The 26017-nt window shown below is 39.6% G+C and overlaps 2 protein-coding genes and 2 pseudogenes across 2 annotated transcripts in view; 2 read left to right on the forward strand and 2 right to left on the reverse strand.

Moving 5' to 3' along the window:
• LOC140941703 (uncharacterized) overlaps positions 1 to 6558 on the forward strand; it is a 12327-nt gene extending 5769 nt beyond the window's left edge. Inside the window, exon 2 of the mRNA XM_073390714.1 lies at positions 4821 to 6558. Coding sequence (XP_073246815.1) covers positions 4821 to 5418 — 598 coding nt within the window. The 3' untranslated portion in view covers positions 5419 to 6558. The remainder of the gene's footprint in view (positions 1 to 4820) is intronic.
• LOC140940612 (C2 domain-containing protein 5-like) overlaps positions 1 to 17709 on the forward strand; it is a 32868-nt pseudogene extending 15159 nt beyond the window's left edge.
• The window catches only part of LOC140941631 (solute carrier family 49 member 4-like), a 48497-nt pseudogene extending 25038 nt beyond the window's left edge, over positions 1 to 23459 (reverse strand).
• LOC140941632 (solute carrier family 49 member 4 homolog) lies at positions 18204 to 21933 on the reverse strand. Its single transcript, XM_073390653.1, has 2 exons — positions 21275 to 21933; positions 18204 to 19582 (listed from the first exon to the last, which is right to left on the reverse strand). The coding sequence occupies exons 1-2, from the start codon at positions 21877 to 21879 to the stop codon at positions 19108 to 19110; spliced, it is 1080 nt and encodes a 359-aa protein (XP_073246754.1). The 5' UTR covers positions 21880 to 21933; the 3' UTR covers positions 18204 to 19107.
• Positions 23460 to 26017: the final 2558 nt, after the last annotated feature.

The raw sequence follows: 26017 nt of genomic DNA on the forward strand, positions 1-26017 counted from the left end.
AACTGAGTCAACTCAACAAGCCAGGGAAATCTGACAAGTGCTGGATTCAGAATATGCTACAATTGAGGCCAATTAAGGAGTGAAGATCGAGTAATAATTGAGATGATTCTCAAGATGATTTCAACTTGCAGATTTAAAGACTTTTTCCTTGGTAAACAAAATGAATGTATTGACATTTTCACAGAAAATGTTTATTTTAGAATTTAACTCTGAAATGGAAATAATAAAAGAAGCAGGACCTTGCATCGCCTTAAATGCTTTCACACTAGATCAATAACGAACACACTTGCCAGCAACTGTTTGGAACTGAAACATTTGATTTTGTTCCATTCAAGTATTCCTTATAAGAGTTCCACTTTGTTTGATAACCCAACTCAACGTTTGACTGACTTCAAAAATCGAATGATCCATTCAATTTTTTTTTGTGAGTGGGTTTTGTTGAATGGCTGAGCTACATCAAACTCTTTCATTTGAAAGAGTTTGATCTAGTTGAAAGCCAAACATTCAATGTGATATGCTGGATATACATGTACATGTATTTCCTAAAGTAAATATTCTAGCAGTGAGAGGTGAACCGACAGGGAAAATAAATCAATAATTGACAAAAATTTTTTCACATGTTGTAATTGTTTCTTGGTATTGAAGTTGCAAGGGAAACTAAAGAACAATTGACAGTCACTACAACCATGTAATGTCTTAACTGACAACAATGTACGCTGAGCTATGAGTGTGGATATCAGATTACTGTAGTTATGATGCTGATAAAAAACACTGGAAAAAGTGTCAAATGTAGTCAAACAAAGTCTACTATTCTATAGAGCTTATAAATATGAGCTTATAATTCTGAATAAACAAATTCTTTTCTCAACATTTCACTCTGTTTATTACAGTCAGTTCAACAACTTAAATTCAAAGTTTAAAATCCAACAAACCTAGTAAACAAAGCAAAACTATTCCTGAAAGCTCAGTTCCTTGAATTATAATATTGAAATCACTTTAAAGTGCCTGTTTCACAGTTGTGTAGTAAACTGTTGTTCACTTTGTCTATATTGCCAATGATGTGTCCTTATGCCGTAATATGTTGTCTGAAAAGCAGCATTATATCAATACACTTGTGAATAACCAAACTATAATAAATTTTCCTTTTTCAGTTTTTATCTCAAAACCAGCAATCTTTGGTTATTCAAAGAATGATCAGTAAACAAATCTGCTGGTTGCTTTGCAAGTTGTGGGAACATTGTTTAGATTTCAAGAGAACATAATTATTTAAGGAGTACCCAGGGCTGTCAAAAAGTTTTTAAGTGGCAGGCTGATAACGAATAGTAGGCGGCTTTGGAACTCGCACCAAATGCACAAGTTCTTGAGGACCGAGGCATCTAAGGACATTTTGGAATTTAGAGTCTCGGAAACCCTCTTTCCAGGGGTTTTCAAGAGGTATTTTTCCATCGCGGACGCCATGTTGCTTCGTCAGAATACACGCAAGACTGGGAACGATGCCGTCAAAGTGTCCCAGGCGTTTCACAACATGGCATGGTTCGAACGTTTCACAGATCTAGACTAGTTCAATATACGTTCAATGTCATTGATCATCATTATTCGATGGTACTTATTTTTTGTTACCGGTTATGGTAGAAGGAGATGAAAGTAGCCGGCTAAGGATGGCTAACTAGCCGGCGGTTTTGGCCGGCTACCGGCCCTTATTGACAGCCCTGGTACCCCCCTCCCCCCTGGTCAATATGATGCTTGCATACAACTGCAGGGTAATACAGGATAAATAAAAGTGGTTTTACTAGTTTAACTCCACTGCTGGTTTTGCTGTCCACTGAAATGAAGACTTAAAGGGGCTGTGTCACAATATTCAGTATTGTCTGGATCACTCTTTTACAGTCAATTTCAAACTATTTACCACGCCACGTTGTAAAGTTCGTTGGGAAATTGGGTACTACATTATGAAGTAGCCAATTACATGGCAAGTTAGGGAATCAAATTGCGAACTTCAAGACATAGTTGTCAACTTTGGTGTGACTGAACTTCACAAGTTTGCTCAAAAGTAACTTCACTTCCCAGTTGTTTTAATCACTGAGCTCTCGTCAAAGAAGTGCCTATTCCTGGGATCACAGTTACTGAAAAAAAAAATACTTTCTTCAACTTTTTCTTGAGCATTCTCAGTCAAGCATTGTTATATTCTTATTATAAGCTCTCCTTTGGAACTATTTGTCAACTTTTTGCACGAGTAACCGAGATCACGTGTCAATACATGACTCAATGAACCTTTGTTGCTCAACAACCTGATTTTCAATTAAATGTTTTTGTATTTCCATAGCATACATACTTGGACTTCGCTGTTTACCCAACTCCGTGTAGGGACTTCCGAGACATATGAACCGATCAACAATATCTTTTTCCGTCTTTCTCAGTAAATTAAACCTGTGCACTATTTGGAATGGTTTTGAACCCCAGTGATTTTGTTACCTCTGCGTCTTGCATCACTCACACATAAAATTCCCCAAAGACGCAAAAAAATTCATGGCACGCATCCTGTAGGATACAAAGGATGATCGATCGATTTGAAGATTTTTTGGTAGAATATCCTGTTTGTGTGATTTCTGTAGCTGTTGTTTAAAGATGTATATTTATTTTAGTCTTTTTGTGCTTTAAATATATAGAAGGACTATATTTTGATTTCCGTAAACTGTAATAAGAGTTTTGGTGTCTGTCTCCAGATTAACTGTCTGGTTAAAAGGCCCATACCAAGCATTTTCAATTAAGGACTCCCTGTTTTTTGAACTGGGACTCACTGGTTATGAACAGGGACTCGTGCCTATTCACAAGATGAGTCCCAGGACTCACCATATACTATTTGTAACAAAATCACGGGAACCCTCTGACCATTTTTCTACAATCATTTCACAGGCCTCACAGCGCAGCACCTTGCCCTGTTTAGTAAAATGATTCAGGTTCATTATGTTGCAGTTTCCTGCTTGGGAAATTACTGTACTTATCAATCACAGCTTTGTGTCAACAAATATGTCTCCCAAGCATTATATCAAATGTTACAGACCACAAAAATGAAATATGGAAAACTGTTAAGCTTACCTCGTCTTACTATCTGTAATCCCCGTGACAATCCTCCGCCTTGGATAGCCTTAGCACGGTAAAACACTCCAACTTTCAAATTATGCTTGCTCATCACGAGGTTTTTGTCTCACATTCTGCTCAACTGTGTCAGAAGAGTCGCTTTACGAGGGAAGCGATCGATTACTGAAGGCCGGTGGGTCGACAAATATACATAACAACCCTTAGATGTCTTGTAGTGCCATTAGAAAGCAAAAATATACCGATTCCATGCTCCTAGAACCTACAGAAGCTGGCAAATTTGAAGTCGTTGCAATCACTTTCAAAATGGACGCCAAAAAGAATGACCGCAATGAGCATGAGCAAAAGAAAAGTCCGCTGACCAGCACTCCGCTCTCTTCTAGGCCCCATTCCCTCTTATTTTCTCTCTTGTATTCTCCGTCTAAGAGTATTTTATTTTACGCCAGTACTGATTGACATCAATCTGGCAAATATCGAAAGCTGTTGGTAATCTCTGCGATTTTTATCATTTAGAATCGAAAGCAATGCCAACCTCGCACGCTTTACAGTCTTCGCATCAATGCAACGCGCGCGAGTAATGCATGAGAACCGTTTATAGCCCGATCTCAAGAGTAAATTTACCTTTATTCACCTTGATTGTACGCAAAGGCAAATTTTCTGAAACATTGATCATGCGATCTTGGACATGGGTTAAAAAAAAAGAAAAAAATTCGTCACCTGAAACGTAACGGAAACAAGAAAGAACGGAAATGTGATAACAGAAATGTGGCGGAAACATGATCGTTCGTTTCCGTCGCGGAAACATAACGGAAACGCGTCCCGTACATGGAAAACTAGATCACCATGTTTCCGCAGGGCGGAAACGTGACGGATATAAGCAACTTCCCGTTTCCGTCAAGTTTACAAAATACGGAAACACGTTATTTCGTCCTGTGAACGTACAGCTGGAAAAGCTGTTGAGGATGCATTGCAATACATCAAAATGTATGTAGCAGGAGTTTGAACCAAAACTGCCGAGTGATATTTTAAAAATGTCGAGGAACAAGTCCTTTGACGTCAGAGCAAAGTTTGGAGCAATTTATAGTGCTTCTAAAACTGAAAACTATCTTTTAAAGAATAGCACGATGGGCAATCGGCTTCTATTTTCAGAATTAGCAAACATTGAATTTACTTGTCCCGAAAATTGATACTGGTGTCTCCTTCTACCTAATAGTAATTTATTTTTGAAATTCCAAAACAATTTCACAGCTGAATTTTGAGCGACTTTTAGTTACGGACTTCTGCTCCAACGATTTTTCTGAAATTCCTCTGGCATATTTATTATATCAATTAAAGCCGATACCAGAAATTTCAGTAAAAAATATCAGCAAAATTTTTTACTAAACGCGATTTTCTTTGAACATTAGGGTCCTTTTAAGCGCTAATTTCTCAAGAAATATTTACCATCAATGAAATCGGAATATTTCGTATTATTGCCGAATGATATCTGTTGTTCTTTGCAAAGTTTCGCAGCCATCGCGTTAAAATCGAAAAAGTTATGACGGAAAATTTGTCACAGCTAAATGCTCCTGTATTAATTACGGAGCCACCTTAAGTACCAGTAGTTAGCGCGTGAACAAGAAAAAGATGAAAAATATGTTTGTCGCATAGTGATTTTGTTGAATGATACACTTGTTGCATTTTTTGTTCTTATCGTCATTAGCTTTTCTTTTGAATGCTTGCAGAGTTGTACTACATGCCCGAATAAAGATTCGCAAAGCATATATTTTACATGATCGTGGTAAAGATGATGAAGCCATGAAAGAGGCAGATGAGGCAGAAATGATGCTGAGTCTTGGAGAGTGTCATGAGGACATTGCTGAAGTTAGCTATGCAAAAGTCAACATCATTTTATCATCAGGGAAAAACAGTAAAGAGGACCATGAACTCATTTTACATCACTTGAATAAATGTATTCATTTCTGTGAAAAGGCTACTGTCGATAAAAGTGTGACAGTTGTTCAAGCCAAGCTTTGCAGGGCACTTTTTCATTTAGACTTTTACCAACATGGCATCTTAGACTCATCAGATGTCAACACTGCAGGGCCTGTTTTCAACTGCATTGCTGACCAATGTGAGCCAATTGCAGAAAGAAGCAAAGTATACTTCATGTACGGCCAATCATTGCTTGCTGATTCGAAGGGTGACAAGAACTTAGCAACAAAGTTAGAGAACAAAGTAAGACGAAAATGTGAACAACATAAAATGCACTTTGAGATCCAACAGCTCGATAAGTTGAGAACTTTGGTACGAGGCCCTGAGTTTAAAAGACTGACTCAGTGAGAACTAGATTTCACTTCATTTCAGTGTAAGAATTAGGTTTAAGGCATTGCCTCTCCTTTATTTAGTCATAAATTACTAGCTTGAAACGTATACACAAGGTTTTAATTTAAGAAGAGGAAAATGGGGAGCAATTTGCCTTAACATGTAATTAAAAGAAAGGAGCAAATTCTGTTTTTTTTTGTAGCCGCAATTTCATGGCTTTTTCCTATGCCATGAAAAGACTACCTGAGCTCTAGTATATGTAGATTGAAAAAAGAGATTGTATTTTGAGCATAATTATTTTGTGAATGTACAAATGAAATGTTGTTTAAACGCACCAATGACAGTACGAGTCTTCATAGCCAATAACATCGCGCCTTGACTAACAGACGAACAGTAACTTCGCGACTTAATTGACCAATCAGGTCAATAACCAGAGTTTAATACCATCAACTGACGTAACACAACTCACTTTGATTCTGAAGACGACTACTGCACAGATTGTCGAAACGTCAATCACTGTCCTATTCAGGATTGCGTTCACCCGGACAATCATGCTCCATCTAATTATCAAATGGTTTTCTCGGAACGATGGGCAAGATCGTCAGTTCTTTCTTGTCTTGTTTCTGTATTATTTACAGTAAGTTTTACAATGGTGATGCATGATTGGCCTTACACCAATTGCAAACCCCCAACGTATAGGGCCAGGGGCTGTCCTTGGTCTTGCCTCTAACCATTAAGAAATCCTGCATGGTTAGACCTACAAGGGGTAATAAAACAAAAGCCCTGTGTTACAGCTGTAGGGTTCAGTAAGAATTGAAAGCTCCATCACCACAACAAGGTAACAAACCCGTATGTGACACAAGAACTGGAGAGATAATGCAGTTTTATTGAGATGCAGATGTTAGTTCAAGATACAATTTCAGGAGTATTATAATCTCTGTGTAAGGCATTATTATTTCTTAATCAAGTATGTTTGATTAAAGTGTGCCTTTTGGATTTCAAGTTGTCATGTTTGCAGTTATTTTCATTGGCTTCCTTCACAATATGCATTCAAATTCAGATGTCAAATGTGTGGCACCATTCAAAAGAAAATTCATATACACTTGAGAATGATAAACTTCGGAATTGATTGAATCTCTGCCTAGTTTTTGTCCAAAATAAAAATGATAAAGGAAACATGAGTAAAACTTTTTCGAAGGTGGTTATCGAACCTTGGTCGCCATAGTGACTTGATTCTCACCTTTAATTCTTAGGGAGGGCATACCAAACTTAACCTTCCCCTTTGTATATCTGACATAGTTTAAATCGATAGATTTAAAGTTATAATGCCAAAATTTGATATTAGTACTTGGCTAAGTTAAAAATACTGTTATGAGCTCATTCCTAAGGATATTATTGAAAGTACTGACCCAAAGGTGTGCCTGCCCTTAATGTTAAACTCTTTTTCCAAATTTGATCTAACAGGTTAAAGGCATGAATGCACTTTTTGGACTTCACCTTCAGATATCTGTGGGAGAAACTCTTATTGTTGGAACAGCGGTAAGCTCTGCCGTGTGAATTAATGTCAAAATCACGCGCGTTGTTTTCCTTTGCAAGTGTTTATATTTATAAGATAGTGCTGACTGGTCTCTCTTCCTTATTCCCTGACAATCCTTAATGATCTTTAGTTCTCCTTCAGTGATTAGATTAGCCTGTTCCAGGATGCGAGCATGAAATACAGTGAGAGGGTGAGCTAGCTCACTATCTGAATGCCTAGAACAGGCTTTGTCTAGACTCAGTGTTGCATTGTTCACACCTTCTATTGTTTAACTCACTCAGGATATCCCCGCTCCTGGCTGTTTTGTGTTTAAAGAGCAAATAGGCCTTGAGGAGGGTCCTTTTCTTTAATACACCTATGCAACGTCCAATGGCGTCAGGATTTTGGAACTGGAGAAAATATGTGGTATTTTTTCTTGAAAGGGGTATCATTTGACATGCTACAAATTCTGAGGCCTAGGAGGCGCATATAGTCACCCAAACCCTTCTAACATACAACCCCTGGAGTACAACATCTCTCCCAGAAAAAAATTTTGAAATCCCCTTATGGTAAATACGTAGCAAACATTAAACACTTTCGTGTTAATAAATTCTTTTTCATCTCATTCAGGAAGAAAACAGCAATTAGTCAGTGCAATTCATCACTGCTTAGTGTACGCGCATTTGATCATACGCATATGCGAAGTAATAAAATTATTGTTACCAAATCTACAAGAATTTACCCATGGTCTGCGCTCTTATCGACCTTAGAAACGATGTCAAATGGTCAACACTCAAGTGAAACCACAAGCCGCGGGCGAGGGAGAGCGTGTGATTTTCCGTCATTTCTATGGTCGATAAGAGTATAGACCATAGAAAATTGTTGTCGATTTGTTTTGTTTTTTACTTACAATAAGATGGACAGTTCTTGACGTCCATTTCCGTTGAAGGTTCTCTGAAACAATTTCTCCTAGAGATTCTTCAGAAAACAGATGACTGTGTGGAAGTTCTCCAAATACTTTGTAATATTAGGCAAATGAAAACTTGATAATATTTGCATACTTATTTTGTTTTGTTTCCCGTATCTGCCACCAATGTCATTACCTTAACTCTTAATCTTCTTCTGACTTATATATAAACTATATATTTAACTTTACAGATCAGCTTCTGTATTATTAGTTGCCTAGTCCCTGTACGGCGTTTTCCCAGTCCCTCTCGGACAATTCATTTCGGTGACGTATCCGACCACGTGACCTGAAACGCTTTGTCCTCACAGAATAATGAGGCCTAGGAACTAGGCAATATTGTTAGGTTGATCCACTTTCACTATTACTTTTCAACCGAAAGATAGAGAAGAACAAATCATCACGACATTTCCATGGGCTGTTCTCTTATCTACCATAGCTCTCTACTAATTAGCGCTCGACGAACTGCTCAATCATTGTAAAATTATAATTTTTCTTGCAGTCATCTACAGCAGTTTTCTTGGCATCCCTACCTGCCCCTCCATTGCTAAAGATTACTGGACGGGTGAGTTATTCGATACTGAGGATTACTTGAAGTCAATCCGGAACCAAGAAGCTTGTGACTTTGCAATAAACACTTAGTGAGTGGTCCCAAGAGAAACAGTTAATTTTGTTTTCGGAGAATATCAATGTGTCCCGGGGCTCCCTCCTTCGGGAAAGCAGTGAGTTTCTAAAAAACAAAATTAACCGTTTTCCGAAGGACCATTCTTTAAGTGATTTGTTATACAGCTGGAAATTTTGAAGCTGAAAATTCATTAAATCTCGCTTTAACGGGGGCCTTCGGTCAACATTCGCGGTATAGATTTTGCAATGTTGCGCGCTCAGAGATTTTGGCGGGAAACAGTTTCATTGTTAGATGTCATATGACTTCGAAATAACCAAGAGGGCGCGCGCTGTTGGGAAAAAAATTCCAGCTATATAACAATTTATGACATTATTTCCTGTTCTTTATACAGCGTTTGTCTGCTGAAGAAGATAAGCGTCTCGCTGAGATCCAGAGGCAAATCGTGGACACAACTAACAAGAACAGAGCCAGCTTTAGACTTGCAGATACCGTTCATATAGTAAGTAAATTCTTTTTTTCATAACAGCAAATATTTGGTAAGGCTTTAAAGGGGCTGTGCCATGTCTGGCTAGTTCATTTTTTCGAGAGAGATAGGGTGAGCTACAACCAGTTGCAAAAGTACTTGATACACTGTACTGTATTTTGGCTTCAATGGCCTGTCCATGATCTTGTGCGTGTGACCCCCCCTCCACCCCTTTTCAAAGTAGCAATACAAGACCATGCTCAAAACTTGGAGAAACAACTTTGAATGGGGGGAGGAGGGAGCTCAGTATTTTATCTCACAGACCTGTGACTAGCTGCGATTTGAAGCAAGACAGGTTGTTTTTTCGTGAGCGTGTTTCAACATTTTTGCAACTGGTTGTTGCTCATTCTCTCTTGATTTTGTTTATAATGAGAATCTGAGTAGCCTAATTTTCCAGTTAGCACCATTTTTGCAAGAACCTTTTTAGCCTAGCGTAGAAAAACTTAGGTTCTTATACGCGGGTTATAACTGTATTTTTCTTTTTTTTTCTTTTCCTTTTTAACTAGCCACTCAGGACAAAAAGGGCTCTGTTCAGATCCAAAATAAATGAGGATTACCTGAATCATTTGAATTCTCTTGCTAGATCGTAGCGTTGTTTTCATCTTTTTCCTGGTATTCAATGTGTATCTTTTTCGCAGAGTACCCCTAAGGCCACACCCCCGCTAAGTCCATCCCAGAATGTCCCTGCTATGATCACTGCTGATGTGGATCAGGATGAGGGGCCCAAGGCTGAGCTGGATTTGTGTACGGGGCCAAAAGATGCCTATGTTGTAGAGGTACATCTCTTTGTGCAGAGACGTTTAGATTGTAAGGCGAGGACGACTAAGAGGACGATATTTTATCAATTTGAAGTGGTGCGCTCGCATGAACCAGCGTCGTTTTGGCGGGAAAGCGCGATAGCCTATGATAGCCGTCGTCATTCTACTACGGGTTTTAACGAGCATGTCGTTAAGTGTCGAAAACAAGTTATCAACGGTTAGAAGTTTTATCATTTTACGATCAGGAGAGGGCTACCTACCTCCTTCAATTAAAATAATCGTGTTTATAACCTAGATTTTGGCGAAAACTTCATATGAAAAAAAAACCTTGCATCATTGTTCATGTAAACGAAACTATTGAAAGAAGAATGGTCAAAAAAGAAACTGTTTTCCTACATGAACGGATTCCGCTGTAGTTGAAGCTTCAAATGTTAAATGAAGTATCAATAGAAAACAGGTATATTTCGCGTTCCTACTATATAAGAAAGTGTGGCGGAGAGAAGGAGGGCGTTTTCGAGGAAATACGGCAGTGCATTGTTAAAGTACCCTGTATCTCTTATCTCCCTCAAAATGAAATGAAAGAGGCAACTTTCAGTTCTTTTGAGCACAGCAAAAGTGGCCCAATATTACTGACAGAAGTTTGACGGGAATAACTTTTTTGTAGGTTGATGACAAGAAAGACGAAGATGTGGTAGCTGTTTTACTCGATGAACCAGCGCCGGAAGGTCAGCTTTGAGGTTTAATTTATTAAAGGTGCACATTGGAGCATAATTTTAATAATTAAAATTTCTCTCCCAAGGTTTTCATTCGTGCAACACTGAAACCCTTCCTGGCGCAATCAGCCTTAAATCTGGAGTTAAGGTACACAAAATGTATTTGATTTATCCATTTCTTAGCTATAATCAGTTGCAAAAGATGTCTTTGGTGACAGCTGCTATTTAAGGTGGCATAATTCCTTGATGTGAATTGTTTTTAAAGATGATAATGGCAGTACAGAGAAAAGCACTCAGCGATGAAGACATTCGAACCAACCAGCAATTTGCTAAACTCTTTGAGGACACAATTAAGGTAAGTCTGTGCTGGCTTTTACCACGCTCTCTGTGTAAATCTGTCGTGTTATTTATGGTTGCCACAGGAAAGTCAAGAAATTTAAAAGTATAATATCATAAGTGACGAATTTCTCCTTAATTTTGGCGCGAAATTTCAGCGTTTATGTATAATTTCACATATTAAATTACAAAATTGCCATAGTAACCTTCCGTACGTCTCAGTGCCAAGATGGGGACGAAGTTTTAAAATGTTATGAATGAAGATGCCAGGGCATTAAAAGATGCTTTAGAAACACTAAACACATGAAAGAGCACATCAAGAAGGATTCTACCGGGTACTTTGCCGAAAAATTTTGAAAATTCTCAACTTAAGCCAAATTTAAGCTCTAAACGTTTGAGAGAGTGGAGTTCTCGATCGATACGATATCCGGATCAACATGTCAAAAATCCTCGAGTGCTAACGTAATTCGCTACGCATGATATTAATAGGTAATCAAATGGTATACTAGTGAAATTATTCCCTAATTTCACTCGTCACCATTTAATTACACATGCTAATTAGCACCACGGAATATGACTATGGGTATGATTTGGCGGGCAAATTTGAACCGAGTGTACTAAAAAATAATAAAATAAGTGATAGTGTAGTGATAAAATAAGTGATAGCGTTCCCAAAACAGTCCCATAATGCAATTCGACGCATTGCCGACCCAGTTTCACGTTCAACCTCAAATGGCTGATAAAAGGACCTGGGAAATAGTCAAATTCGCTTTGTAAGTGTTTCCTCATTTGTAAATATGTTGAAATTGCTTTAAATTTTAAAATTCGGGACAGGGCAGATCATGTGACAGTACATTAAGTTTACATTTGCACTGCTTAGTCTTATCTTATCTTATCTTAGCTTTGTAAGTGTTTCCTCATTTGTAAATATGTTGAGATTGCTGTAAATTTTGTAATTCGGGAGAGGACAATTTATGTGAAGTACCCTTAGTTTAGATTTGCAGTGGGTCAGGTCTAATTGCTTAGATTGTCTTTTTTTGACTATGATCCCAATATTTTCCATGTTTTTCAGAGTTTGTGGTTCAAACTGCGTAACATGTCACCCTGCTGTCTTTCAAATATTGATTTTGATATTGAGATCCCAGAGGATGATAACATTCAGGTAGGCAAATAAGAAGTTTCTCGTTTGTTTTACTCGCTTAAGAAACTGGATGAAGTAAGCTTATTGAGCTTTCCTCGAAGGAATGCCTGTTTCTTAATCATGTTCAGTGTCAACCAATGCAGCACAACTGAAGCTAATTTAGCCTGGGTTCCCTTCCCTTAACGACATTTGCCAACAATCTTCATTACAGTAGTACGCAACCAATAACATGTAATTCCTTTGTTATTTTGAAATCATTGTGGAGTAGGTGGCTGTGACGGGTGTGGCAGTTTGTGTAGAGGACAAAGAAACAGAAGAAGAAAACACATCCAAGCAGAAAAGATCTCTTTGCGACAGATGTAAGTAGCCTGCTACTCATAGTGAAAGTATTAAACTTCGTAACCTAGTAGTAAACCAGGGTGTCATCCACTCGGGTGGGGTGGGGGACGGGGGAATTCTACATACCTCATTCAAGATATTTTGTATTTTTTGCGGACGTATGCAATCACCAAATGACGTAATAGAAAATATTAAAGAGACACTGCACAATAACCACACCACAAAACAAAAGCGAATTAGCGAATTAATGGTGACGATTGAAATTATTCCCTAATTTCATGAGTATACCATTTGATTATCTATAAATATCACGGGGGAAGAATTACGTTAGCACTCAAGGATTTTTGACATGTTTATCCTGGATCGTATCTATCGAGAACTCCACTCTCTCAAACGTTTAGAGCTTAAATCTGGCTTAAGTTGAGAATTTTCAGAATTTTTCGGCAAAGTACCCGGTAGAATCCTTCTTGATGTGCTTTTTCATGTGTTTAGTGTTTCTAAAGCATCTTTTAATGCCCTGACGTCTTCATTCGTAACATTTTAAAACTTCGTCGCCATCTTGGCACTGAGACGTACAGAAGGTTACTATGGCAATTTTGTAATTTTACGTGTGAGATTATAAAGTAACCCGTCAAAATTAAGGAGTAATTCGTCACCTAAGATATTAACTTCCATATCCTCAACACCAAGAAACACCCGTTTTTTGTGTAACTTGTTTTTATGAACTGGGTTTTCCTCAATAACAGTGCGGGAAATTTCATTGTATAGAAACTTAACACCACCATAGAATTTTGCTTAGAGATTCGAAAGTTACAGTGACGCCAAATCATCTCACCGTAACTTGGCCGAGCAGTGAAAAGTTTCAATGAGGTATTTGGCCGAGTAGTGAAGTAGCGTTTTGATTTGGCTCATCTATCGTTATACTTGAAACCATCACTGCTTGATAGCACTTTTCTGATTGCCTTTAAGCTCATTCGCGTTCTTCTCAGAACTCCGTTAATGGCGCCGAGTCTGATGATTTACTTTTTCCCATTGAAGAGGTGGTTGAAACTTCAGCTGTGGAAAATATGAAGGACGAGTTGGGTAATGCGACTGTGTTTGTTTAAGGACTTGTTTTCCTCTGTTATCGTGTTCATTCTTTGCGTCAGCCCTAAGCCTTATTTATACTCTCCTCATGTTTGTTTTATAGATTCAAAAACTAAAAGACGTCTCGCTCATCCTCTTACTCTGAAAACAAAAGTAAAGGTTAGTAATTACGCAGATCATACAGGAAGTTAATTTTCTGCTGCTTTACTTATCTGGATCGTTTTTTCTTAACGCTGTCAGTCCTAAGAATGATCATCATCAAATTAGTCCATGTAATATCAATGCTTTAAGGTGTTTCGATACAGTTTTTCAAAGGCATGTCGTATTTACCCAACACACAGATTGAGCAATACCTCGGCAACATCAACTTGTTTTTAATACGGGAAAGCCACACTGTGCGCGAGGTAACGAAAATTTTAGATTTGCCTTCGTGTATTTTTTACCGCGGCCGAACGAGAGAAGTTTACAAAAGCCATGTAAACTGCTTTAGTAGACTACGAGTAGTCCCTATTTTTCCTCAGGGATAGTAGAGCGAGCGAAACGCGACCGCGCGTGAAAATCACCCCACGCGAGAAAATCGAGGCTCGCCTTTCTCGCGTGGGGAAATTTTCACGCGCACTCGCGTTTCGTTCGCTCTAGTCTCCCTGAGGAAAAATGGGGACTACTCGTGGTCTACTGCTTTAGAGCGAACGTTGTTATTTTCACTGTGTAGACTTGATTACCAGCACACTAGCAATTAATTAAACTGCTGCTAAAAAAAACTTCTGAGCGTCTGAAAGCTGAGACTGCGCAACTGTCGGCGCCATTTACTGTGATAAATAGGCCTCGGGTGCAAAGTTATGTTTTGACAAAATGAAGCTCGTTATTTTGAGAAAAAAATTTAAAGATAGTGAAATTAGAAAACTATTTTCTGTATCCTTGCGTGTCTGTTTTCACTCCATACTCCATACAATATCAGTGAGTAAAACGAAAAACGCGGCAAAAAATTGACTCCACTGCACGTGTAAGATTATTTCCAAACGTGTGGCAATTCGAGCCTACAGAGGAGAAGCAAAGAAGTTTATTTTTTTCATTGAATGGTCACGCCATAGTCTTATTACTGACCAGTTTCGTCACCTGTTTTTCTTTTAGAATGGCGGTTTGAATGTCTTTATGCAAGCCTTTGTAGCTGAGGCTCAAGCAATATTAAGAGCCCATGTGTTGGCTATCGGAGGGAATGCCTTGGTGTCGTACCAGTTAAATGAGATAGTTCTACTTGACAACCCTCATAAACATCAGGTTAGTTATGTTTAATTCTGATCAAATTATAGTGCACATGATTGTCTCTGAAAACCCGGCGGCATCCCTCACGGCTTTGGACCGTCCATACCTCCATAACAAGCAAACTTTCCTTAATTTGTTCGTAGATGGAAAACTATAGATCTATTAAAGGCGTTAAATACGGACGCCTGTATATCAAGTACGGTCTTTTAACTTTGTCACTTTTTTATCTGTATTATTAAGGGATTAGTTTTCCACGAATGTGATGTTGCACCGTAAAGGGCTCGGTGGGGTAAAGGGCATGGTGGGGTAACTTACGTGCCTTACCAAGCCGGGCAGGTCTACGGGGAAGAGGAAAGACTAAAAGCAGCACCTAGTCCTCCAGGTTGTGGGCTAACAACCCCACCCTGGAAACAACAACTTGTTACTGAAACGGCAACAACAAAATTTGCACCATGAAGGGAGTAAAATGCATAAAACAGTTTTTTTCAACCAAGTAGATAAGCCAGATTGGCCAGTGAAGGGGGATAGAGGATCTGACGTGTCCTACAAACTCTTGAAACATCAGCTTCTTAATCCCACCGTGCTGGCCAATCTACTTAATCATCTCAGTTGCTAAAAAACAAATTTGAAGAAGCTTTCTTGGTTTCCTCATGTAAGGAACCATGCGGTAGAGTTTCTTCGCGGCTTAACCGAGATACCGAAGACGTCAGCCATTTCCGTTGCTGTTGTAAACACCTCCCGCGAAGCACAGGACTGATGTCAATATTCCGTTAGTATGTTTTGAATGTACTCTTCCTCTTCTTCCGGAATTGGAATAGCAGGTCAATCAAACGGAAATTCCGGATTGTTCTGTGTATTCCTATCCCAGAATAAGGTCAATCGAACGCATCCTTAGGCCCCGTATACATGGATAACAAGAACGTTCTTAATATCGGCGTTAAGTCTCGCTTCATTTCAGTCATCGCCGAAAACAAACCGCATGCTCATCACAAAACTAATTTTCATACAATAAAAGTTTACAACACCCGACCAGTTAGCCTTTGCTAATTAAGATTTTTCTTTTTTTCGACCACTGAAGTGTTCAGCTGAAGTGTTCACTTCTTCCAAAGTTATCAACTCTTTCAAGCGATAGAATTCGTGGGCCGACCTGTTCCGGAAAAGCTCTAAGGCGCATTTATTAATCTTTGGTCACGCTTCGGTCATGCAACGATTCTTACTCCCAGTTTCCACGGTCTCCGCTAGGAACGCCTGGGGCCCCGACGCCCCTTTGTTTCCTAAATACGATGAAAAACGGCTTGAAGATTATAGTCTCGCTGCTTTTACAAGCGAGACTAAAAAGCGTCCCGAGTAGAAAGGTCAACCCCCTACCTGAGGTACCCTGGGCGTCACATATAAATGTATGGCATACATTTCCTTACAAAACGTGGCGAACCTTTTATATGTGAAACAAAAAGTTTGCTCAGATAGAAGGGTGACCCGCCTAACAGGGTCACCCCTTTGTCATGCTAGGGTCACCCTCCTAGCCAGACCAACTTTTCTTTCATGTTAATACTTTGGCTTGTCCAGCCAAAGTGCGCGGACCTTGTTGGCTTGGTCAAAGGGGTCAACTTTTTTCTCATTAAAACGTTCGCCAACGTTGACTTGTCTGAGAGGGTGACCCTACTAACCGGGACACGTTTTCTCCATTTAAACGAAGCCTAAGGTAGATGACTGTCCCCTGTAATGAGGTAGGTTGTTGGGGTGGGGACGAGAGTTAATTACATAACGAGTTTTTATATAATTAGTTTAATTATCTTTGACCGATTTGTAGGGCCAGTGCTTGCTGAATGTCAGTGGAGACGCCGTGAAAGTATTTTACGAAGAAGATGAAGGTTTAGATAGCTCAGTACGAGGATCGCCCCGAAAAAGAACTGTGTCATACTCCGAAGCCAATCCACATACACCAATACAATTAGTACGACAGAGGTCAATATCTGCTTCAGAAGCTTCTATGGGTACACTGACAGCTTATGATCCTTATTATGGGACAGAAATTTAAGTTCTTGTTCAAGCATGTTCCAGGTTCCAAGATCGTGAGTCAGGAGATCGTGAGTGAACTGATGCGAAAAACGCGCGGGGCTTGGAGAGAGAGACGCCCCACCGCCCTTCCCAGATCACGCTCGTCTTACTATCGTAGAGTCTGGCACTGGCCATTCTGTTGAATTCCCTCTTGTATTCCAGACAGCTTCTTGCAGCCAGATTATACAAGACACGTCAAGTTCTGTGTACTCTCCCTCTCCGGCAGCCGTTTTTGTCTCGTCACGCAACGCTGTTGGGGAGGAGCGTTGCGTGACGAGACACAACTGCTGTTGTGAGAATCCACCATACAAACATCTCAAACTTGGATACACTTTGTCGGAATGCACTTTGGTATTGAGAGTGACACATGTAGAAACATTCATCCAAACTATAAACCAGGAATCTCTGGCAAGTCAGAGCTTTATGTTTCTGATTGAAGTAATAGCATCACTCACAGTTTTGTTTCATACATTATCTCCGCTGCGATGATCTCATGATCAAGGTTTTACTCATGATGGTTAAGGAGCTAAAATGTAAGTTATTAGCTTTCGCTCACTGTGATTGAGTTACTGACAACAAGAAACTTTATTTACGACTGGTAACAACTGTAATGGCGGCAGCATGGCGAATTGGTAGTGATCATGAAAGTGAGTTGAAACTGTCGTAACCACTCAGTTTTCGAGTTAATTTGTAGTGATGGATACGAAAAGTTATCTGAATATCGATGACTTACGGAAAATTTGTTCTATCACGGTTATTATTTGAGATTTTATTTCCTCTCTTGCTTCTGCCGACTATTTGAACATGACAGTGTCCAACAAGGCTACTTTGGACACTGTTCACTTTAGCTTAATGATTATTATCAGCTACTTTGTTGTCCTACTTAGTTACACTTGTGTAAATGTCCCGTATAGTGTGAAACAAAGAAAGATTGAAAGATTGATTACCCATCCAAGTAGATAAAAATAAAAGATCTATATAAAATTTTGCGGCCATCAAACGTCTGATACACTTACTTTGGCTTTATTTTAAGAATATGATAAAGAAAACAGTCCGAGATAGAAGATGACGACCAATTCTGGACCATCAATACTGCCCCCGTCGCGTGTTTGTTCAGTTTAAAATAAAGAGCTGTTTCTGTTAAAGATACAGCGATTTTCGTATAACCTTGAAAAATGGTTTCGGTAAGTGTTCGTTATTTGTTTTATCAGCCAATAGATGAAAAGATCAAAACATGGACTCTTCGTTTTCCCGCCAAAGAAACCCTTATATGGAGATGGCATTGTTCGATTGGCCAACCGTGTTGCAGTATGACGTCAAAGCGAAGTATCGGTTGATTTCCAGAAAGTTCTCGGACGTGAAGTTTTTTCACCCGTGCGTTCGCCCAACCAACCAAAAGCCACGCGCGTTTGTATTCATTCAATAAACCAATCAATTTCGGTTCGTTTATTGTTTCTGTTCTGTGCGCGCGTTTTTTATTTCTAGGTCATACGAAAATCGCTCTAATGTTAATTTATTACCCGGTTTATGACGAAACTCTGTTGAGCGACCAACCTCTATTAAGCGGCCACTTACCGGTACCCCGAGTGGCCGCTTTATGGAAGTTCAACGTCAAGGAGAACGTTAAGATATTACAGGTTTAACTAATAAGCAAAACAACAACTCTGCACGTTTATCATACTTTTTTGTACATTTCTTTGCTGTCACTGCACAAGAATCTTCATTTTTTAAGGAAGTGGGTTTCTTGAAAGAGAAAGACTACGCTGAAAAAATACCTAATTTCCGTCTAATGGAGGACGCAAGCAAGCGACGACGAAATTTTTTGTCTCTTTCTGAACTTGGACGTGGTTTCTAAGAATTCAACTCCAGAAGAACTCGTCTGCGTTTGACTAAGAAAGTGAGTTGGAATAATTGCGATGAAGATGAAAGAACGCGAATTGATTTTTGTAAAGCGTCGTTTTCGCCGCTGTCGCCGTCCTCGGATACGGCTGCGAAAACGTCCCTTTAGTAAGTGACTTCGCGCTGTTGCAAACTTATTATTCCATCTCGTTCAATTTGTCAAATGTTGGCGACTTTTTCTGGAGTTGAATTCCAAGAGACTCTATCTAAGTTCAGAATACGAAAGGTAGAATCCTTGTCTCGTTTTCACGTCCTCTACAGAACATGAAAATAGACAATTTCACGTCCTAGTTGTACAACGACTGCAAAGAAGAAATATGCAAAAAGCGTGGAGCACGTGCAAAGTTGCTGTTATGCTAATCTAAATTAACCAATTGCATTTTTGCCGTTCTCGTTCCCGTCGCTTTAGCTCTCTAGGGTCTCTGAAAAGTGACTTAACACTGACTGGTAATGCGGGTCATAAGATATACTTGAAGATTGCGCCAGTTAATCAAATCCAGTTTCAACTAAATGCTTTTCACAAGAATTTCGAAGAGCTCTTTCATCAACATCATCTCGTTCATCTATCTCAAGCCGTGTGTACTTTTCTCTGTAAATGAGCAACCCTAAGACACTAGCACCCAGACTGCAAACGGTCACCCAGTTCATCCACCTTGCATCAGAGTGCGGCAGCATAAAGGGGATGTAGAAGAACAATCCGATCAGATTTGTCATGGTCATGTTAAGGCTACTAGCGAGTCCCTCTCCTACTGGATATGCACACTCCATTGTAAGTTCAATAAATAGTGGAATGGCACCGTTGAAAAACAAACCTCCTGAGATGATGGAGCTGAATAGTAGTGGTTTGGTGGATGGTAGAATTCCAGCACAGGACAAACTGAAGATCAGCAAGGATAATGTTGACAGAGCCAAGAGAAGTATTAACATCTGTTTTGTTTTGTTTTTTAAACGGTCTGCAAACCTTAAAGAGATAAGGACAAAACGTTCATGTTTCTAGCCTGCAAAAATAGCCGTCCCTCTTCGCTCCTTTCGCTAGGGACGTTTCGCCAGAGGGGAAGTCCACGCATTACCGACAGAAATACCATACTGATGACGTAAATCAATGTTTGCATAATAAATCCGGTAGTCAAAGGGCTCCAAATGTTAATTTGTTCAATTTTATGTTTCTCCTGGTCGATTATGGTAAAGTTTGGTTTTCTTTGGCGAACGAGCTCCAGCAAAACTCAAATGCCTCTGCCAAAGAAGAATATATTCCACGAAAAAGGACTGTATTGTAGTAGATCCATTGCGTTTACATTTGACCCATATGACCGTTTGCATTTTGTCTGTCGTTCGTAAACAATAGCTAAAACAATATAACTACTGTGTCGACCAATCAGAACTCCTAGGCAGATTCCGGATAGATGTTACGTCATCAGTATGGAATTTCTGTCGCAGAGGAGCAGACGTCCCTTCCGGCGAAACATCCCAAGTTGCAAGGAGCGAGGAAAGACGGCTGTTTTCGCAAGCTATCATGTTTCATTTGAATCGTGGCACCATAGGATAGCCTACGTCTCAGACACTTTAAACCTCCTGTATAGAGCTATACTATAATAATGGCCTACACGATGGGTGGACCGGCAGCAACGCAGGCTAACTATAGGATTTCATCCACAGACTCAAAAATGTTGCCACAACCACCTTACAAGACCCCATCATTTGATCTGGGAGTAAAAAGGGTCAACTAAAAATTAAAGGGGCAGTATCACGGCTGGCTAATTCAGTTTGTTTATAATGCCAGGTGCGCATCCTTATTCGCTATGGAACAGTTTCGTGTCGAAGAATATGCCCGGCTCCCAAGCATAAAAGGCTACATACAACAAAAACGAACTTTGACAAACTGTTAGGCTAACAAAAACAGCAAAAACAAATTATTGCAACACCCGTTTCAATCTTTCTTCAAGTTTGTTTATCCTTACTTCCTTTTGTATTGCTGTGTTATCAATACTTTCTTTCAACAGTTTGCATGAGTGGTTTATATTTCCATGTTTCATTCAATTTGGTAGCTCAGGCGCCAATTTTTGAATTCAGGTAAATTTCGTGCTATGGAGGAACGCGTGAAAAGCCAAAGGAAATTTAGCCTGCGATCGCGAAATCAGATGTATATCCGGTCGTCGCTTCTCTCCAACAGAAAAGTAAGTTTTCGGGTGGAGAGAAGCGACGATCAGAAATACGACTGCGTTCGCAGGGTAAAGGAAATTCTGTGTAGAAGCCATTTTCTCACCCCATGGCAAAATAGCTTGGACCCCGTTCCAGAGTCTGGAACATTTATTCGTTAAGGTTTGCATCAAACTATTATTTTTCAAAAAAAGTTTTCGCTAGATCCCGCGCAAATCATGAATCAAAGTCATTGTTCGACATTAAAATATATATCTACCGACAACACAAACGGGAATCGCGGAGCAAGGTAGCCTGCAATCCTGCTGTCCCTATATGTTAGGAGCAGTTCGAGAGTGCGCGAGAAACCGGTGAGCATACTAGCAATACTAGGGGGCCTGAGGTCATGCTTCCCCGAGAAAAATAGAAATTTCGGTGTCCTAAAATGGAAGGCTTGAAATGCACATTCAACTACTACTGAATATGTGGTTCAACAAGGTGAATAATTGCTGCGTACCTTGCCAACAAAATTCCAGAGACAAAACCCGATGATGTAGCACCACAGCCAAGCCATCCAGCGGTAGTAGGATCCACATCAAACTTGGCCAAGAAGACATCTAACACGGACAACCAGCTAAAGTAAACACCAAAGTCTAAAGCAGCTAGTGCACTCAGCAACAAGAACTTGCCATTCCTCATGACTTGTCTAAATGAAGCTGCTGTGCTCTGTGTGTGAGGTCTAGAGGCAGTGAGGCTCGGAGGGAGGGGTGGTCTTGCGGGAAAGTACAGCAAGATGCAGATAAACGTCGCTATACACAAACCTACTTGAAAAAATGAATACTGTGTTATTCGGTGGTTCATTATTTCCACTAAATTTTGCATTTTTTCCGAATTTGATGAATTGCCGATGATAGATTCTGGAACTTTGTTACGAACCATTGCAGGACCAACAACAAATGCTACAGAAATTCCAAAGGATCCTGCCAAAGCCGAAATAGCAGTAGCTGTGGTGCGTTCACTGGGCGGAAACCATGTTGCAGAGACTAGAGGAGGGGCACTAAGGGCCACAGTTCCACCAGCCATGATAATGAACTGACCCACATTTATAAAGATGGTCCGCATCTTGTTATCACTTGCTGGAATAAGTTGAAGACATTTGCCAAAGACTGACAAAAGGGCAATTAAAAGCACAGACATTCTTAACCCTAAAGAGAAAAAAAAGGTAAGGATGGTATCGGCAGCTTGGTCAAAACAATATTAACTTTTTGGGAACATTTCGGGGCCATGAATTAGTCAACATTCTTCGGACTTTAGAAAAAAATGTAAATGTGGGGCCCGCCATGAGGCAGTGGCAGCGGTAGTGTTGGCTAGTGATTGTCATAGTCGTTCGCTTCAAACGAACTGGAAAAAATTTGCAAAAGCAAATTACCTCAAACCTAAAGTCGCTGCTTCCATCAATACTCTGTTAATTTACTACACTTTTTTGAAAAATAACTCTTACAGTGTTCTAAGTGTTTCAAGACTGAACTGCTGTTATCGTAGGGGTAATTTGGCAGCAAAAAAGCACACTCCAGCGCGAAGCAAAGCTCAATTTTTGGTCTATTTGGGGCACTGAAAGGACGAGGTAGTTTCGTTAAACTAATCATTTTACACATCCTCGCCCACGTTTCATGTATTCGGCTCAAAGCACATGATACAAACACGCGCATTAGTGCGCATGCTCAACCGCCGGCTTAATACACTACAGAAATCTTTGTTAATTTAACAACAACAGGTGAAGCAAACGGCCATTTCCGAGTTGTCTGAAGCCTCTGTTTCAAGCGAGGGTAAGGCGAGGCCATTATGGAAACACTAGTCCTCTTTAGCCTGTTTGTTTTGTTTTCCCAGAGTTGGTAATGTGACAATACTCTTGAGAATTGTTTTTTTCAAATTTTGTCCTCAGGAGCCTGCGAAAAGCCGTTTCTCCTCGCTCTTTCGCAGGCTATGTCTTCAGTCAACTGTATATCCGTTAAAAGACAAAGGGGCCAATTTCGCTGAGATCTTCATTGGGAAAACATAACATACAAGCTGTAAAAGAGGTCTATTTTGTTTGGTCATGAGAATTTTTGGAACTTAGAATCAAATGGAGAGGAAAGCGAATTACAAATACTAACCTTTTGTGTCCATTAACCACGCAAAAGCCGCTGAAGTTAGAACCAGGCTTATTGGAGCCCACGAAGTCAGCAACAGGAGATCGAAGTCTGTCCAATCAAAAGCGATTTTACACGGTTCCTGAATCGGTGCCCACGTGTTCCATGCCATGTTATAAATCATTGTCTCAGCAGAGAATACGAACAAAACATACCATCTTCGCTTGTAAATCTTGATTTCTACCTCGGATTTTGATGCAATTAATCCTTCCTTGTGGCCCTGATCGCGTTCGAAAAGAGGTGAACTCTCGCTAGCATCCATAGCCGCGACCATTAGCTGGATCAACGTTCACTGTCGATTGCTGGATGGTTTTGAAGCCACCCGGTGTTGCAATCATCCCTTGAACATATAGCATTTATCTACTGGGTCATTGAAGGACCTGCATCTGCAGGAGAAAAGCATGTGACAGTTCTGTGATCGACACCAACGCTTGTCTATTGTCGCTCGCTCGTGTTGATTAGTAACTATTCAGACGCCGCTAATACAGAAGGTCGTCATGGTCACTCGGGATAGTACTCCTATTTTGCACCAGGAAAAGTTGTTCAGAATCAGCTGAGATGTAGATACCGTATTTCCTCGAATAATAGCCGACGGCGATTATTCGAGGAAGGCGATTATTTGAAATATTGCTCACTGGAAGTCGTGCCCTAAATATTTGTTTTATTTTCCCATTAAATAAAAAAATAATCACGTCAAATAAACTGAACATGGGCTTTTTAAGTGTTCCAAATTTAGTTCCTTGATTAGTTTTCAGAGCTTGAATGGTCACTGATCACCTTTGCTGAATCTCGTTGCACTTCAACTTGACAACTTTAAAGGGAGGGAAAAAAGGAAGAGAAGATGGCGAGATGGGCGGGGAAGAGGCGATTATTTTACGTATTTCCGTAAAAGGGGGCGATTATTCGAGGGAGGCGATTAATCGAGAACCTGCTTTATTGTTTGGCTAAACAGGATCTTGTATTTTCGGGTATTAAAGAGGCAAATTTCTGCTGGGAGGTTCTCCGTTTTCCCGCCGCCCTTTTACTTGCCTCATTTTTCGGGCGGTCTATGAATTTCCTTGTCCTTTACTCCGAAACCGCGTTTCCCCGAAAACTTTACTTAAAAAGTGAATTCGCACAGCTTCAAACTTCATCGATCTTATTCAATTTCATTATATTTAATTTGGCAAATGTTGGCGAAATTTTCTCGGTTGAATCCGAAAGGACCGTATCTAAGTTTAGAAAAGGAGAAAGACAATTTTTGTGTTGTGTTCACCTACTCCATAAGGCGAGCCTGTGAAATTAGGAAGTTTCATGTCGCAGGGGAGCAGCGACGGCAAAGAAATGTACAAAACAGCGTGACGCACGTGCAAATTTGTTGTTTTGTCAATAAAAACCTTTTACTTTTTTGCCGTTTTCCTTCTGTCGCCATCGTCGTTGGTTTTGTTGTCATCCAGAAATAGTGCTACCATGATGGTGACTTGACGACATACTTTTCCCCTCTATTGCTCACCGAAAGGCTGTACTCTTATAAGTTCTTATGACAAAGCTTTTATAACTAACAGCCAACTGTTCTTCTTCTACTTCTACTTCTACTAAAGAGAAGCTGACTCTAAAATACCCAAATCGTGGTTTTGATCACAAACCTCAATGGCAACAATACGAATTTACACTTAACTCAAAGAACAAGCCGTGACACAACTACAATTACATATTTTATACTACTGCATGAGAAATTTCTGCAATTGATTGGCTTAGAGCAGGGGTATTTCAGCTTAATTTGAAATACCTACATGTGAAAATTACAAACCTTTTGCGGGTAGTAGTATTGAAAAATAATAGTATGATTTGTACTTGATATTTGGCATAAATACCACTCGTGATATTTCAAAATTGTCTCAAATTTCACTCGCCTAACGGCTCGTGTACTTACGTATAACAATTTCGAAATGTAAAAAAGTAGAAAATACATGTGTGGACTTCTCTAAACTTCGAAACGACCTTTGACTATGTATGAGTCGAACGGGGAAGTTGCAAAATATTTAGTTACCTATCTATTAAGAAACTATGAAACACGCCTTATTAATGGCTGGCAAACAGGTTTCAGCTCCAGGGTTTTACAGAAAATTAATTAAATCGACTGAATATTTTGCTTGAATTTTATTGAACCACTCACAGCCTGCAGTGGTAATTAAAAGAAAATAGCAACCGCCACGAACTTAATCTGCATTTTACTAAATAATGTTTACCGGTACCCATTGACGAAGAGCCGTGTCTTTGAAGGGGGAAGAGTTCTAGCCAATCCAAGGTGGGAACGATGTTTTTCACTTGTGAATAGAAAAAAATCAGAAGCTGCAAACGACTGGGTTTCACTAAGGAGCACGAGTGCACGAGCTTTCCACCAGTTTTCACGGGTTCTGTTGTCTGTAGCTATATAGCTGGCGCTCCTCGCCTCGGTAATTCAATGGAATAGCTTAAAAGAAAGAAATAAAAAATGATCGTGGACTAGAAGATAGCTTCGTAAATCTTAGTTCTTACAGACGAGGATCGTTGAAGGGTCTACATAATAAGAACACAATCACAAAAGGGAAAAACAGAGCAAGAGGTAAGTTGTACTTTAATAGGCGACCTAATTCTCTGTCTTTGCTTGTTCAAACCGGCCACAACTGACCACTACATGATTTTGGTTATATCTTTATTGTGTATGCCGCAAAGAATTAATTGTAATTCCTGATTTACTTATATTCAAACCGGCTTTTACTATTTTGTCCACAGCAATCCCGTTCGGTTTCTTCGACAAAATAGGTACTAGGTAAGCTTCTTAATAATAAAAATAATAATGCTTCGTTTATATAGAGGATATTACACGGTGGCGCGAAGATATGAATTTTATTTTCGAGTAACAAAACAATATTTTACTTTGCCACGAGAAAATAAAATTCATATGTTCAAGCCGCCGTGTAATGTTCTTTTTATTATATAGACAAAATGACATCGATAAAATAATAGAGGGAAATTGCCAAAATTACGTCATCGATAAACTCACGTGTGAGATAATGGAAAATAAACCACTCGGGTCCCGGATGTAGTTT

The sequence above is a fragment of the Porites lutea genome, chromosome 6 (genome assembly GCF_958299795.1).
Source record: "Porites lutea chromosome 6, jaPorLute2.1, whole genome shotgun sequence".
Taxonomy (NCBI): domain Eukaryota; kingdom Metazoa; phylum Cnidaria; class Anthozoa; order Scleractinia; family Poritidae; genus Porites; species Porites lutea.